Source organism: Sander lucioperca, chromosome 2 (assembly GCF_008315115.2).
Source record: "Sander lucioperca isolate FBNREF2018 chromosome 2, SLUC_FBN_1.2, whole genome shotgun sequence".
NCBI classification, from domain to species: domain Eukaryota; kingdom Metazoa; phylum Chordata; class Actinopteri; order Perciformes; family Percidae; genus Sander; species Sander lucioperca.
In genome coordinates this window covers 17,857,302-17,872,632 of record NC_050174.1, presented here as the reverse complement: position 1 = coordinate 17,872,632, position 15,331 = coordinate 17,857,302, and the positions used below count along the sequence as shown (strand labels likewise).

General features: G+C 45.8%; 2 protein-coding genes across 4 annotated transcripts; one reads left to right on the top strand and one right to left on the bottom strand.

The window, feature by feature from the left end:
• Positions 1–990: 990 nt before the first annotated feature.
• Positions 991–13,676, bottom strand: mettl23 (methyltransferase like 23). Of its 2 annotated transcripts, XM_035994431.1 has the most exons (6): positions 13,573–13,676; positions 4,568–4,638; positions 3,598–3,702; positions 3,123–3,360; positions 2,822–2,906; positions 991–1,281 (listed from the first exon to the last, which is right to left on the bottom strand). In XM_035994431.1, exons 3-6 carry the CDS (start codon positions 3,679–3,681, stop codon positions 1,122–1,124), a joined length of 567 nt encoding a protein of 188 aa, XP_035850324.1. In that variant the 5' UTR covers positions 3,682–3,702; positions 4,568–4,638; positions 13,573–13,676; the 3' UTR covers positions 991–1,121. The 2 variants fall into 2 exon arrangements, with proteins under 2 accessions (XP_035850324.1, XP_031153037.2); XM_031297177.2 differs by lacking the exon at positions 13,573–13,676 and having other exon boundaries at positions 1,051–1,281; positions 4,568–4,793.
• On the top strand, positions 4,975–14,076 carry jmjd6 (jumonji domain containing 6, arginine demethylase and lysine hydroxylase). 2 transcript variants are annotated; one of them, XM_031297175.2, is made up of 6 exons: positions 4,978–5,400; positions 8,781–9,169; positions 9,402–9,688; positions 10,600–10,735; positions 12,354–12,492; positions 13,283–14,076. In XM_031297175.2, the coding sequence occupies exons 1-6, from the start codon at positions 5,272–5,274 to the stop codon at positions 13,403–13,405; spliced, it is 1,203 nt and encodes a 400-aa protein (XP_031153035.1). In that variant the 5' UTR covers positions 4,978–5,271; the 3' UTR covers positions 13,406–14,076. The 2 variants fall into 2 exon arrangements, with proteins under 2 accessions (XP_031153036.1, XP_031153035.1); XM_031297176.2 differs by lacking the exon at positions 13,283–14,076 and having other exon boundaries at positions 4,975–5,400; positions 10,586–10,735.
• Positions 14,077–15,331: the final 1,255 nt, after the last annotated feature.

Below are 15,331 nucleotides of genomic sequence, written 5' to 3'. Positions count from 1 at the left end.
GTTTAGAAAAAGAACAAAATGTTGAAATTTCGACCCAGAAAAACACAAAGTTGCATGGTCGATGGGAAAAGGTGTTTAAAAAGTGTCTAAAAAAAGACAAAAACTTTGAAAAAAGTGTTTAAAAAAAGACAAAAACACTGAAAAAAGTGTTTAAAAAAATACGACAAAAACTTGAAAAAAGTGTCTAAAAAACAGAAACATTGAAAAAAGTGTCTAAATCACCGGAAATAAACGTCACAAAAATGTTAATTTTCCATTTTGACCCGAGAGGACAACAAGTGCACAGTCGGCGGGAAGACAACACGAGGGTCAAAGTCTTAGGACCTTATCTCGCACCTGGCGCGGCGCAAAGCCTGACCCAAGTGTCTTTCCTAGTTTAAGACCGACGCAGTTGTCAGTTTCCCGTCCAGCGCCCGCGTCGTTTAAATAACAAATGCACCTGGGCCCGTCTGTGGACCATGGGCGTGCTGGTCTTACAGGGAGGTGTGTTCAGGTGCATTCTGGGCGTGCTGGTCTTACAGGGAGGTGTGATCAGGTGCATTCTGGGTGTGCTGGTCTTACAGGGAGGTGTGTTCAGGTGCATTCTGGGAGTATTGCTATCTTGAGGCAGCGGGAAGTGATGGCACCACTGACCAACAAAAACCTGGTCTAAAGTCAATAACGCAGCATTTCATCGTTATTTTAACAGAGCATTAGTAAAATGCTCCTAGGCTCGTGCACAGCGCACGCACACTATGCTTGTTACACACACAGGGACGCACAGCAGCACACACGCATGCAGAACATTACAAATAAAAATATTACGGTGTAAATCCTCCATCATAACAGCAATGCTCCAAGGTCCAAACGCGCCTGGCTTTTAAAGGGAATTGGAGATGATCTCTGATTGGTTGATTGCATGTTACGCCCAAAACACACCTCTGATTAATGAAGACACTAAGTACAACCCTTTAGAACCATGCGCCCGGCACACGGACCCTTAATTCCACCGTCAAACTAGCAAAAGTGGATTTGGACACGCCCTAAACGCACCTGCGCCAGGCGCTTCACGCCGTGCGCTCAGATCGTTAAAATAGGGCCCATTGAGTGTGTGGTAGTCATGACAACTCTTGTTTATTTGTTCATCCTGTCTTCAGGGTGATGATCATCATGAGGATGCTCTTGTTTCCGGGCAGCGTGGATCCAGCCAGCTCAGCTTCATCGGCGCCGAAGGTTTCCAGACAAACGTCGACGCAGGTCAGCCCCCACCGCTGGAGCAACACTTCAATCGACCAATCAGCACTGAGCAGGAGAGGAAGAGGAGGGAAGGGAAGACAGAGAGGGAGAGGAGGAAAAGGAAGAGGAAGGTAAAAAGGAAGAGGGGAAGAGGAAAAGGAGGGAGAGGAGGAGGGAAGAGGGAGATGAGGAAGAGGAGGGAGAGGAAGACGGAGAGGGAGATGAGTAAAAGGAAGAGGGGAAGAAGAGGGGAAGAGGAAAAGCAGGGAAAGGAAGACGGGAGAGAGGGAGGAGGAAGGGAAAGGAAGGAAGAGGGGAAGAGGAAAAGGAGGGAGAGGGAGAGGAAGAAGACAAAGGGAAAGAGGAAGAAAGGGAGAGGAAGAGGGGAAGAGGAAGAGGAGGGAGAGGGAGAGGAAGAAGAAGGGAAAGAGGAAGAAAGGGAGAGGAAGAGGGGAAGAAGAAAAGGAGGGAGAGGGAGAGGAGGAAGACGAAGGGAAAAGGAGGGAGAGGCAGAGGAGGGACGAGGAAGGGAAAGAGGAAGAAAGGGAGAGGAAGAGGGGAAGATGAAAAAGGAGGGAGAGGGAGAGGAGGAAGACGAAGGGAAAAGGAGGAAGAGGCAGAGGAGGGAAGAGTAAGGGAAAGAGGAAGAAAGGGAGAGGAAGAGGGGAAGAGGTAAAGGAGGGAGAGGAAGACGGAGAGGGAGAGGAGGAAGGGAAAGAGGAAGGAAGATGGGAAGAGGAAAAGGAGGGAGAGGGAGAGGAGGAAGACGAAGGGAAAGAGGAAGAAAGGGAGAGGAAGAGGGGAAGAGGAAAAGGGAGGGAGAGGAGGAAGACGAAGGGAAAAGGAGGGAGAGGGAGAGGAGGGAAGAGGAAGGGAAAGAGGAAGAAAGGGAGAGGAAGAGGGGAAGAGTGGAAGAGGAAGAGGAGGAAGAGGAAAGTTAGAACTGGAGCAAGGTTTGAATAACAGAGAATCATTTCATCCAGCGGTGGAATGTAACTAAGTACATTTACTCAACAACTGTACTTAATTACAAAAGTTGAAGTACTTTTCTCTCTTTCTCTTTTCTTTCTCCGTTCCTTCCCCCTCTTTCCCCTTTCGTTCTCCCTTTCCCTCCTTTTCACTTTGCTCTTTCTTTCTTTCTCCCTTCTCTCTCTCTTCCTTAAGGCCTTTACACACCGGGGACGGGTTTTTTTTCCGTGCGATTAATTCTTACGTCAATGTATTTTTTACACAGAACGATAGAGTGACGTCATTTATTTTCGAATTATTTTCTTACATCAACCAATCACGTTGTGTTGTTGTGAGTAGTTTTGATGCGAAATGTACGCAGGTGATTATTCCGCATTTTTGCGTCGCTTATTCGTCACGCCCCCCCTGGTGTGTAACGGCCTTTACTCCCGTCTTTCTCCTTTCCTTCTGCAGTCTCTCTCTCTCTCTCTTTCTCCCGTCTTTCTCCCTTTCTTGGTTCGTTCCTTCTCCCTTCTTTCTCCCTTCGTTCACCTTTCCTTCTCTCTCTTTCTCCATTTCCTTCACCCTCTTTCCGACTTTCTTTCTTTCTCACATCTTGTTCTCTTTCAAAAAAAAGTGTGATCATGGTTTCCAGCACCTCCTCTCCTGGTACGTGGTCCAGAACTGAGCGCTGGGGTTTTTCCTCAGAAGAAAAGCAACAGTCAGGAGGACGTCTTCGAAATCTGAAAGAGGTCGACAACATTCAGCCGCGTTTACACCGTTAACGCTTGGGTTTAACAACAAATATCTTCTGCTATGTTTCCCCCTCTCATTCCCCCTGCTCTGGCGTTTCCCCCTCTCATTCCCCCTGCTCTGGCGTTTCCCCCTCTCATTCCCCCCTGCTCTGGAGTTTCCCCCTCTCATTCCCCCTTAGGGAGACAGAGATTAACTGAACCGACCTTGTGGCTCGTAGAAGACGTCTGATCCCAAGATGACGTCCAGCTTCGGGAGCAGAACCAGATCCGGCGAGACTTCCCCCCAGGTGAGACCCAACACGGTAACATGGCCGAGGCCGTTGGCTTCACAGCTGCGCCGGCAGTTCTCCAGACACCGCGGCGTCTCAGCGCTGTCGGACAGGATCACCGATGCCCCGCACCTGGCAGCCACCACGCCCGGCAGACTCACACCCGCACCGAGCTGGGAGAGAACCGGCTTTATTGGCATTGAACATGTATACATGTAACGCAACCGGATGTTCTATCAGTGCAAAACAGGTGAGTAAATACATATAAGAGTCTAATGACTTTCTACCACAATACAGTCAAAAATATTTGACCTTTTTTAATTAAATAAAAGCATGTTAATGAACTACAGGCATCTCTGTCTCTGGGTGTGATTCTCTTCTCCCAGTGTGGCCCGTAGTCTTCCTCTTACCTCCAGCAGTGTCTTGCCTCTCAGCTCTTCTCTCCGTGTCCATAGAAACTGAGCCAGCACCACTGCACAGGGCCACACATACATCCCATACTGGGGATCGAGAACCTGAGGACCACAGTTAAACATGAGTAGCATGTTCAGCATTTTAAGGATGCCTTGTATCTAATAAACCCAAAAGTAGAGACTGGTTCAAGACTTGAGACAATTTATGAGTTCTTCTTCTAAAGATCGGCATCTACATCATCCATGTTTCAGGTGTGTGTATGTGTGTGTGTGTGTGTGTGTGTGTGTGTGTGTGTGTGTGTGTGTGTATGTCTTTCTGTCTTGGTCTGTCTGTCTGTCTGTCTGTCTGTGTGTGTGTGTGTGTGTGTGTGTGTGTGTGTGTCTGTATTTCTGTCTGTGTGGGTCTGTCTGTGTGTGTGTGTGTGTGCGTGAGTGTGTCAACTTAACAATTTATTCAAATTTTAGTTAGATAAATACGTTTTTTGGCACTAGCTGTATGCCGAATTAAAGGGAGGAGTTAAACGTATCTAAATAAAATTAAGTTCGCTGTTTTAGCATGTACAAACCCAAATATACCCATGGTTTATTTAAATTAACCATACGTTAATGGTTATGTATACATATGGCTATATATGGTTATAGAGGCATGCCAGTTATTAAAGTTCAAATTTTATTTAAATAAACACATCTTTGCTGTACTGGATGTATGCCGAATTAAAGGGGAGGGCTCTATTATATCGTATTAAGCCTCTGATAGTTCTTCTAACAGGTGTATATCACCAATATACACCTAGTTATCTTAAATTAACAGTTTTCATGCGTTAGCGCCTTGATTCTATGACAGCAGAACACGACCCAAAGACAACAGCTAATTGATATAATATGTTGAAGTTAGTTCCACACAGGGGTATATAAAGAGCAGCTGTGTACCTTAAGTATAATAATGTATTTAATAACGTAAACACACCTCCGGTATGGAAACACAAAGGGACTCCGGTGTGTTTTTCTTGTTGTCTTCAAACGTGAACACTTTGTATGCTATGCTAGGTGTTTCGGCTCCACTGTGGGCCATCGTGCGGGTTAATAAGCCCTTAAATTACACAATTACATCGCCGGTTATGTTGAGAAACTCGTATTTACCAATTTCATTAGTAAAATACCACTAGCAGCCACGCGTATGTCTATTTCCGCGTCGACCACAACACAAAAGAAGGACGCTTTGAACAGCCAATTAAATCAACGTAAATGCCAGGCGGGAAGGCTCATTCTACATTGCACCCAATCAACGTTTTGTCCTTGCGGACGCTGAAGCCAATGAGCGTTCAGTCCCTGACATAAGGGCGGGCCCTACAGAGATGTCAATCAGTTTCGCAAGCATTGTGTTGCCTGGCCAAGCCAGTTAGCGAGTGTCTCTCTTGTTAGCTATTTATAAAACCGTGTCGACCGGGCAGGTTTTAAAAGTGTTCTCACACTTGTTGGTGTATATTTGAAGACGTGTTAAACACACACCGACTTGTGGTTTTGTTGTCTGTTTAAAATAAATAAGGTGAGACTGTCAGAGCAGCGCAGCTAGCTAACGTTAGCCAGGTAACGTTTAGTTAATGTGTTGCTGTAGAAATCTCCGGGTTAGCTCGATCGCTAGCTGAGCAGCGCTTAAACACGGGAGCAGGAATGAACCATAAAAGTAAGAAGAGGATTAAAGAGGCGAAACGGAGCGCCAGACCCGAACTGAAGGACTCATTAGACTGGATAAAACACGATTATCATGAGGCTTTCGACCTGTCACACCGCACCGTAAAGGTAACTGTCAATGTAGCATTTTGAGCCAAGCTAACATGAGCTAGCTGCTAGCCGCAGCGGTTTAGAGAGGCTAGAAGGGATACAGCTACGGTGACAACTAACTTCAGACTAGTTGAGTTTAGGCCGTAGCTGTATCCCCTCTAGCCACAGCAGGAGTGCAGCTTGTCACGTAGACAACGAGTCGGTGTTACACTCAATTCTGTCCCCAGGCTTGATTTTAATTTAACTCTTTTCCTACTTTCTCTGACACTTATTGTTTATACCCACATGGTGGACTGTATATGTTTATTTATGGACATTTAATATCTATTTTTCACATATCTGAACACACAGGTGGAGGAAGTAACGTTACTCGGATACTTTCTCCCTTTCTTTTTTTCTCCAGCTTCCTTCTTTCTCCCTTATTTGTGTGTGTGTGTGTGTGTGTGTGTGTGTGTGTGTGTGTGTGTCTGTCTGTCTCTCTCTCTGAAAGCTGGACATGTCCATGTTCAAAGATTAGGAAACCTCTTCGTTCATACGGTCTTTCTAAGAGACAGAAGGACAAACGCAGACAGACAGAGATTTTTAGTTAGTTACTTTTCAAATGTGTTATCAGAATATGCCACATGAGTTTTTAAACTTTTAAAATATGTGAACCAAATAATATCAAGCTGTTAACAACCTTAGCAACCTTTCTGATGTCAGGCCTGTATTCTGTTGTGGCGATCCTGAGGCACTGTCCAAGATGTGAATCAGAGAGTCTGTTTCTGTCCTGGCTCTTGATAGCATTCATTGAAGAAAATGCTGATTCACAGACGTATGTTGAGGGGAACATCATGAGTAGGAGCATTGCAATATCTCTGGTGTTTTTTAAAACGAGCTTGGGGAACCACGTTGATCCAAAAGTCACACACCAGTGCATCCTTGTGTTGTGCTTTGAGCAAATCAGATGTTCCCATCTCCAAGATCTCCATCTGAAGAGCCGCCTCATCTATGGAAGGCATCAGCTTTTTGGCCTCTGCAGTCCACTGGCCGTCAGCTGACACAGAACACGGCTGTCTTACAAAGAGAAGGATGTCAGCTGAGAGTTTAGGGGAGCTTTCAAATCTTTCCTTGAAGTTTTCTGCCAGCCTGGACACAAAATCCTTCATTGCTGGATCTTCCTGCATTTTATTCTTCTCACAATGCTCACGCAGACGTGGAAAGTGCAACTTTCTCCCATGAATGTCTCTCTCCAGGAGGTGCAGCTTTAACCGGAAAGCCTCAATCGCTTCATACGTGTCAGCAACAGTGTGGTTCTTGCCTTGTAGTCGCAGGTTAAGGTGATTTAGATGAGACATGATGTTACACAAAAATGTAACATCTGATATCACCTTGTTGTCAGTTAAAAATAGGGCTGAACGATTAATTGCATTTGCGATAATATCGCGATATGTTAAAACGTGATTTCCTAATCGCAAAGGCTGCGATTTGGTCACGTGACTTGCGAGACAAATCAGTCTGCACTCCGCAGAGAAAGCATCAACTTAGCACGCTAACGCTACGCTGTACCTTGAGCTGATTTCTGTCATTCAAACAACTCTGAGTTGTAGTTTAAAACTTTTACAGCCATTTTAATAAAAGGAAGGGTTTTATTCTGGTTTGAGTCCATACATGCAGTTAATGGATACAGACACACAGAACTGAAGGCTCGGTTGGCAACTATTAGCTAGCTCTGATTAGCGGTTAGCTCCGGTTAGCGGTTAGCTCCGTTATAAAGATATGGAGTGGAGGAGCTGCCACTGAGAGGGGTAACAACCAGACTCTGATAAATGACGTTCGGGGAGCTTTCACAGCAGCGTGGCCGCGGTGTTTCAACAGTTTTATTAGTACAGTTAATCCCACGGCAAGAACACCAGCAACATGCTAACGTAACGATAGCCTCTCTGAACAAGTGCACACGGCAGCACGCAACTTCACGAGAGGGAGGGGCTGGAGGCAGCTCCTCTCTGTGCACTGTAAAAAAAAAAAAAAATACACGTGTGTGTGTGTGTGTGTGTGTGTATACTATATTTTTACTTTTTTAACTGTCTAGTGTGTAATTGTGTGTTGTTCATACTATAAAATGATTTATTGTTTGTCTTTGTTGAATAATACAGAAGACAAAGAGCTTAAAAAAATAATCGAATCGCAATATTTGGGAAAAAAATCGCAATTAGATTATTTTCAAAAATCGTTCAGCCCTAGTTAAAAAGCTCAAAGTCGCTGGCTTTTTGGCTCTGCAGGCTGGATAAAAATGACACAAGTTCATCACGCAGGTCACACACCCTCTCCAACACACGGCCTTTGCTCAGCCAGCGAACGTCATTGTGGAGCAAAAGATCCTTGTGTTCAGCTGACATTTCCTCGAGCAATGCTCCAAAAAGGCGATGCTGCAGACTAGAGCTCTCACGGACAAAGTTAACTAGTCGAGTCACAGTATCCATGGTCTCTTTCATTTTTCCACACAGTTTTGCGCACAAAACTGACTTGTGAATAATGCAGTGAAATGCCAGGAGTGCTGGGTTAACGGCAGAAAGCCTGCTTACCAAGCCCTGGCGGTGTCCCACCATCGACGGAGCCCCGTCGGTAACAACAGAGACAATTTCACTCACATCTAAGCCATTCCTTTTGAAGAACTGTGTCAGTTCGTTGAATTTTATTTCCCCGGTTGTGCGCCCGGGTAGAGAAATCAAACACAGCAGCTCCTCCCGGAATGTCTTCCCATCAAAAAACCTTGCGAACACAGACAGCTGTTCCCTGTCGGTTCGGTCACAAGACGAGTCTACTGCCAGCGAGACTGCTTCGGTTTTCCTCAAATCTGTGAGTAGACTGGAAAAACACTCCTCCGCTAAACCGAGTGCTTGTATGATGTTAACATGCTTGCAATTTTTAGTTTGCGCTGGTCAGATTTTTCTGGGTAGCGTGAATAGAGTTAAAATGCCGCTTCAGATTGTCCGCTTTGATTACAGCTACAGTCTGCATGCATATTAAGCATGTGGTGGTCCAGTAAAAAAAACAACAATACCTCTCAGTCATTTCTGACGGTTCTCCTGGTCTACCTTGCGTATCTTGGCGAATACCATGTTGGTTTGACTGCATTTAATAATTTTTTGTGAGGAAGTGGTCAGTCCTATTGATGAAAGAGGGCGAAGCACGTCTTACGTATGCACGTGGTAAAGGCCACAGGTCAAGTGGAAGGTGTGGGATAATTTCAAAATAAAGCAGAGCCGCGGATATTAAATTCATGTTTATTATAACCAGTGAATGCCAATGCTGTCAGTGTGGGCCAGACATTTGGCTCTTGTGGGCCAGATCGGGCCCGTGGGCCGCTAATTGGGGTTGGCTGATGTAACTCCTCACTGATGTATTCTGTGTTACAGGACAACGTGGAGCGCGTGGACACCCGCCACCTCAGTCCCGAAGACTTCATCCGGCGATTTGAGCGTCCCTACAAGCCCGTGGTCCTGCTGAACGCGCAGGACAGCTGGCCCGCCCGGGAGAAGTGGACCCTGGAGCGCCTCAAACGCAAATACCGCAACCAGAAGTTCAAGTGCGGGGAAGACAACGACGGCTACTCGGTGAAGATGAAGATGAAGTACTACATGGAGTACCTGGAGAGCACACGGGACGACAGCCCGCTCTACATCTTTGACAGCAGCTACGGGGAGCACGCCAAACGGCGGAAGCTGCTGGACGACTACCAGGTGCCCGTCTTCTTCAGGGACGACCTGTTCCAGTTCGCAGGAGAGAAGCGCCGGCCGCCGTACAGGTTTCCCCTCTTTTTGAGTTTGTGTGTGTGTGTGTGTGTGTGTGTGTGTGTGAGACACAGAGATGAATAAATACAAAGATTTGTGCCGTAAAATGTAATGTTGTAATTTCTTAGTGTTTTGTGCTATCGAAAACAAGTACAGTTTAGGACACAGCCCTAGCTGCAGCTAATGAACAACATCGTTGACGCTTCAGAGATACGTGCCGGTTCTGTCTCCCCCCCCAACCCCCAGGTGGTTTGTGATGGGCCCGGCCCGCTCCGGCACCGGCATCCACATCGACCCGCTGGGCACCAGCGCCTGGAACGCCCTGGTCCAGGGACACAAGAGGTGGTGTCTGTTCCCCACCAACACCCCCCGCGAGCTCATCAAGGTGGCCAGAGAGGAGGGGGGCAACCAGCAGGACGAGGCTATCACCTGGTTCAGCGTCATCTATCCCAGAACGCAGCAGCCCAACTGGCCGCCCGAGTTCACGCCGCTGGAGATCCTGCAAAGACCCGGGGAAACCGTCTTTGTGCCTGGTCAGTGAAGACGCATCTTTTTCTAAATCTTAATAATAAATAATAATAGTAGTCCTTAACAGTTAAAGGGTTACTACCGTTTGTTTCAACCTGGATGTGTTTGTATCTAAGTGACTGATGGGAACAACAATCTGTGACATTGGTCCAGTGTTAATATTTTAGATAGAGAAACAAGCTACAATGTAAGTTAATAGGGCAATTGTCCAGCTTGTATTTACCTTCACTAAAGTGCTCGTTTTGCCGCTGACATACTCAGATTAATATTCTAAGTGTCTGACAACATTATGGAAAGGATTTCTACGGAGATTGACCTTTCTGTTAAAGAGTAAGATCCTTTTTTTAAACATAAAAACATCCACGAAATTGCGTTCGCTAACCAACCAGACTCCATGTAAATAAACATTTAAGCATCGTAAAACACACTTCATTCAAAGTCAACAGAAACTAAATAAAACTATGAAAAGCCGTTTTTGGGTCGTCTTTCCGCTTTACCAACCATCACAACTCTGGTTGTGGTTGAAATAAACACACAGTTTACAGATGTACATGTGAGAATATGTTGGCTCTATGCACGCTAAAAGTACTGATTATTTAAATGGAGTCTGGTGGGTTTAGCGCTAGCGACTTAAGAACTGTTTCTGGTTAAACAGAAAGGTCTTAAAGAGGTTTTTACACGTCAACCTCCTTAGAAATCCTTTCCATAATGTTGTCAGACACTTAGAATAATAATCTGAGTCTGTCAGCGGTTTAAGAACACAGCAGGCCGTCACACAGATGGGACGTTTGAGTGACACTCCCTCGCTTGTTTTGGTGTGAATGCCCATTTAATTGTAACCAACCAGGTGTTTCTGTTTCCAATGACCGTGTGTTCCTGTTTCCGGTGTTAATGGTGACTAGCTGTGTGTCCGCAGGCGGGTGGTGGCACGTTGTCCTCAACCTGGACACGACAATCGCCGTCACTCAGAACTTCGCCAGCACCACCAACTTCCCCATTGTGTGGCACAAAACTGTCCGAGGGCGACCCAAACTCTCCCGGAAGTGGTACCGGTAAGGACTCGACGCGCCGCCGCCACATCAGGAACACACAGAGTAGATTTAGTCAAGACTTTTAGCTTTTGCGCCAGAGATTACACATCCCGAGACACCGTTATACCCAGTTACAGAGGCTTGCAAAAGTATTCATACCCCTTGAACTTGTCCACATGTTGTCACGTTACAACCACAAATGGAAATGTATTTCATTGGGAGTTAATGTGACAGACCGACACAAAGTGGCGCATAATTGTGAAGTGGAAGGAAAATGGGCCGACGCACACACAGACACAGACGCTGGTGCACACACCAGACGCCAGCCACCACGGCACTTCTGTTCTTCGGCACTTCTACCTCTTCCAAAAGATAGAACAGTGACATGAAATGTTAGCCGTTCTTTAACCACTGACCGACAAGCAGGTAACGGAGTCTCAGTTCACCCGTCCGGGAGGCTCTGACAGGCCCGGACAGCTGTAGGCTTGTGCCGGTTAATGTTCTGTGTAGGGGTGGTACGGTTCATGAAAAAACATCCAAACCGCTCGGTCCGCTTGTCTCGGTTCGGCGTGTGTGTCGCACGGTTCGGTAAATTATTATTTTTTGTCTTAAATCCACCAGCCATTTTCATATTATACCAACTTTTGCAGCATCCTGAGCCTTTTTGGTAAGGTAACTAGGAAAACTCAGCCCAGAGTAATTTTATTCTCCCCAAAACAAGTTTCCTTTTAAAGAACTATACAAAAAAAAACTCAACTTTTTTTATGTTTAACATATTCTGACTTATTCAAAAGACGGAGCTTTAAGAGTTCCTCTCTTTTTCTTTTAAAGGATACCATTTTTGTAAGAGCTACACTGAAGTTGGCAGTTTGATAAATGCAAGTTATTTCAATTGATATTCTGTAATATTTTAATCTTTGTGTGCTAAAAAGGCACATAAGTTCCTGTAGATGGCAATACACATTCTCCTTTGTTTTGCCAAATAAATGAAAAGCTTGTTGAAATCATCAATGTCTTCCCTCTCGCTGTATCAAAATCTCACCTAGCTTTCCTCAGAGATGGCCCCAATAATGGGCTTAAAGTCAAGTCAAATTCAGTTTGTGCGTGATTACATGATGGAACTATTTTTAAATACTGTATCCTACATTGTGGATAATTAAGCTATATATCATATGCTGAAGTATATTTCTGGAGTGTTAAAGATTAAAAGAAAAAATAACAAGAACGCGATACGAACCGAACCGTGGGTTTTGTGAACCGTACCGCTCCTAGTTCTGTGCATTGTTGGACGCATGCAGCCACTTTCCTGAAACCGCTTGCGCGACTGACAAGTCCACAGCAGTCTGTGGCGTTTATCTCCGAGCCTGTCTCCACCGCCTCCACCTGCAGGTTGTCAGCTGTGTGGTTTGGAATGAAGGAAGGAAACGGGACAGAGTCACACGGCGGATATCGCTCATATACTTTATATCTTAGCTGCAAAGGGCTGCGGGAAACCCTGGTGGACATGTAAAACGTGGAAGTGCAGGTGTCTCAGAAGACGTACTGAGAAAGATAGGATTTAGTGTGTGTGTGTGTGTGTGTGTGTGTGTGTGTGTGTGTGTGTGTGTGTGTGTGTGTGTTCTCTCCCTGGCTGGTTCAGTATCTTGAAGCAGGAGAGGCCCGACCTGGCGGCGCTGGCAGACAAAGTGGACCTTCAGGAGTCGACGGGCATCGCGTCAGACAGCTCCAGCGACTCTTCGTCTTCATCTTCCTCCAGCTCGTCTGACTCCGACTCTGATGTACGTGCTGAAACGCACGCTCAGGTTTACATGGCATTTAAATTAGGGGTCGACCTATACTGGTTGTTCAGGGTCAATACCCATTATTATTATTATTATTATTATTATTATTATTAGTTAGTGAAACCGATCATTTACAGTAAACATGAAACGCTTTTAGTCAAAATTAAGATTTCTGAATATTACAAACTCCAACACAAAACGTAGTTTAAATGCCTTAGTTTACAGTGTCTCTGTGTGTGTGTGTGTGCGTGCGTGCGCATCTGTCTTTGTGCGTGTGTGTCTGTGTGTTAGTGTGCGTGTCTGTGTCTCTGTGTGCATGTGTGTCTGCGTTTGTGTGTGTGTCTGTATGTGTGTGTGTCTTTGTGCGTGTGTGTCTGTGTGTGCATCTCTGTGTGTGTCTTTTTGTGTGTCTCTGTGTGCGTGTCTGTGTGTGTGTGTGTTTGTGTGTGTACGTGTCTGTGTGTGTGTGCATCTGTCTTTGTGCGTGTGTGTGTCTGTGTGTTAGTGTGCGCATCTGTGTCTCTGTGTGCATGTGTGTCTGCGTTTGTGTGTGTCTTTGTGCGTGTGTGTCTGTGTGCACGTGTGTTTGTGTCTGTGTGTGCATCTCTGTGTGTCTTTTTGTGTGTCTCTGTGTGCGTGTCTGTGTGTTAGTGTGTGTGTGTGTGTGTGTCTGTCTGTGTGTGTGTGAGTGTGTCTGTGTGTGTCTAAAGCAACACGTGCTATCGTCTGTAACCCAACCCGCCTGTAGAACGTGTCCTAACAGCCAGAACACTTTGTCCTCCTGCAGGCAGCGGAGGGTGACGCAGTGTCCCACCGCAGGAAGAAGAGACGGACCTGCGGCGCGGCGGCCAACGGAGACACCAGCAGCCAGGACGACTGCGTCAGCAAGGAGAGGAGCTCGTCACGGTGACCTCCGACCTGCGGCCGTCTGCAGCTGGTCAACACGCAAACAGCTGCTCCCTGTCTAGGGCTGCATCCACACCGTTACGTTTTGGTTTCACATCAAACATCTTTTGCCCACATTCACACAGCTCCGGTGTTTCAAAGCCTCTAAACATCAGGAAACATTTCTGACACCGTTTGTGGTTTGAAATCTCCGAGGTTGTGTAGCAGTCTCAGCCGCCGCAAACAAAGACCTCCCTAACTGATAAGACTGACCGCAGTGTGGTTTCCAAAAGTCTCCATCTTTGAGCTGTGGCGATATGGAAAGATATTACTTTATATTACGATATAATTGACAAATACATCGAGGACAATTTTGCGGCATTGTCGGGTTGACTATTGGTGCTTCCACAAAATATTAACACAATGAGAGTTTTGATAATCTCCAATAACATGGATCACGATGTTATAATATCCAAAAGTTTTCGAGCCCATAAACCGGAGACATTTGGAATCTGCGGGGTTGTGTTGCAGTCTCAAACGGAGACCTTTGGAAGCACCGATGTATGTCGGTCAGTCAGTCTTATCATCACGAGTGGTCTTGAGATATTTGGGTTTGGGCGTGTTAGTTCAAACGGAGAATATTTCTGCTACCGTAGCTAAAAACGTCTTGTGTGCACGGAGATGATTTTGTGGCTTTAAAAAAAAAAAAAAAAACGTAGCAGTGGAAACGTAGTCTAGAGTAGGTAAATGTCTGTAGATGATGGAGGAAGATCCGCTGGAGACCTGTCACCGCCATGCTTTTCAATCAAGATCCAGTTTGTGTCCGTAGTGGGAAGTGTGAAGAGAGATTCTAACCAGTGACCAGACTGGGAAAGGGCTTCTGGGGAGGAAGAGTGAAACTGGGAACTGGGCTTTAAAAGTCTGTGGAGAAACAACTGGATCACACCAGAATGTGATGCCAAAATTCATCCGCGGAGCATCCTGAAATTAAGTTCCTAAAGTTTGGTACCGTAGTGACTCAGACTTGGTATCTGCATTGATTTCCCCGAATCGCTTCCGATGTTCCACACACACGTCCCGATTTGATTATATCTCCATTCTTTCAACTAAAACTAAAAAAGTGTCTTGTTGCACCAGTTGTAATTGCGATAACGATTAAAAAAACCTGATTTCTTGTGTAGCCCTAATTCAAGAATTCAGACGCTCAGTGAGTGATTAATATACAGATGGTCATGTTTAGGGGTTGAAGTGTTCCTTTTTAAAATGGTTTCAAACGAGTTAGTGTTGTCACTTTAGTCAGCCAGCCTTAAAGAAATGAAACGGTTAAAAAGGGAAACACACACACACGTGTAAAAATGTGAATTCGGCGATCTGCTGTATGAAATACAGGAGACGGTTTGAAGCTCCGCCTGCTTCTTTATGCCAAAACTGAGAGAAACTGTCTGGAAGGGGCAGAAGAAGGCTCGCTAAAACTGTTGAGTCATATTGATTTTGGACAGTCAGTAGAGGGCACTACATTCCCCAGAAAGCACCGCTCCAGTGGATGAAGAGCCGCTGTGTTTCAGCGTTTATTAGCATTTAATAATCACTCTAATCAGGCTGTGCATCTTGTTAAATATCGCTGCTGCGAGGATGAGTAACGCTTCGGCTACACTGCACGCGTAGCGTGTGCGGAGCGGATGTGCCGCGGAGTTTTACCGGTCTCCACCTGCAGCACCACACGGCGTAAGATTGTGTGAGTCACAGGCGAGACGTAGAGCTTTTTGCTTTGGGAATGTTGTTGTTTCTTCAGTTTTTCGGAGCCGGCACAGAGCTGTGAAAACGTCAGTCTACTGTCGGCTGTTATCAGAGGACGCAGGGGAGGGAAACAAAAAATACCAACGCGCTCACTGACAGTCGTTAAGTTGTTCCCTGTCTATCAGAAGTTTAATTTAAAGACATATAGACTCTT

Coding starts and splice junctions, on each gene's coding strand:
- mettl23 (XM_031297177.2), bottom strand. CDS start 4,672: ATGGCCCACAGTGGAGCCGAAACACCTAGCATAGCATACAAAGTGTTC. Junction 3,703..4,567: donor TTTGTGTTTCCATACCGGAG/GTGTGTTTACGT, acceptor TGTGGTCCTCAG/GTTCTCGATCCCCAGTATGG. Junction 3,361..3,597: donor GAGGCAAGACACTGCTGGAG/GTAAGAGGAAGA, acceptor GTTCTCTCCCAG/CTCGGTGCGGGTGTGAGTCT.
- jmjd6 (XM_031297175.2), top strand. CDS start 5,272: ATGAACCATAAAAGTAAGAAGAGGATTAAAGAGGCGAAACGGAGCGCC. Junction 5,401..8,780: donor TGTCACACCGCACCGTAAAG/GTAACTGTCAAT, acceptor TCTGTGTTACAG/GACAACGTGGAGCGCGTGGA. Junction 9,170..9,401: donor AAGCGCCGGCCGCCGTACAG/GTTTCCCCTCTT, acceptor CCCAACCCCCAG/GTGGTTTGTGATGGGCCCGG.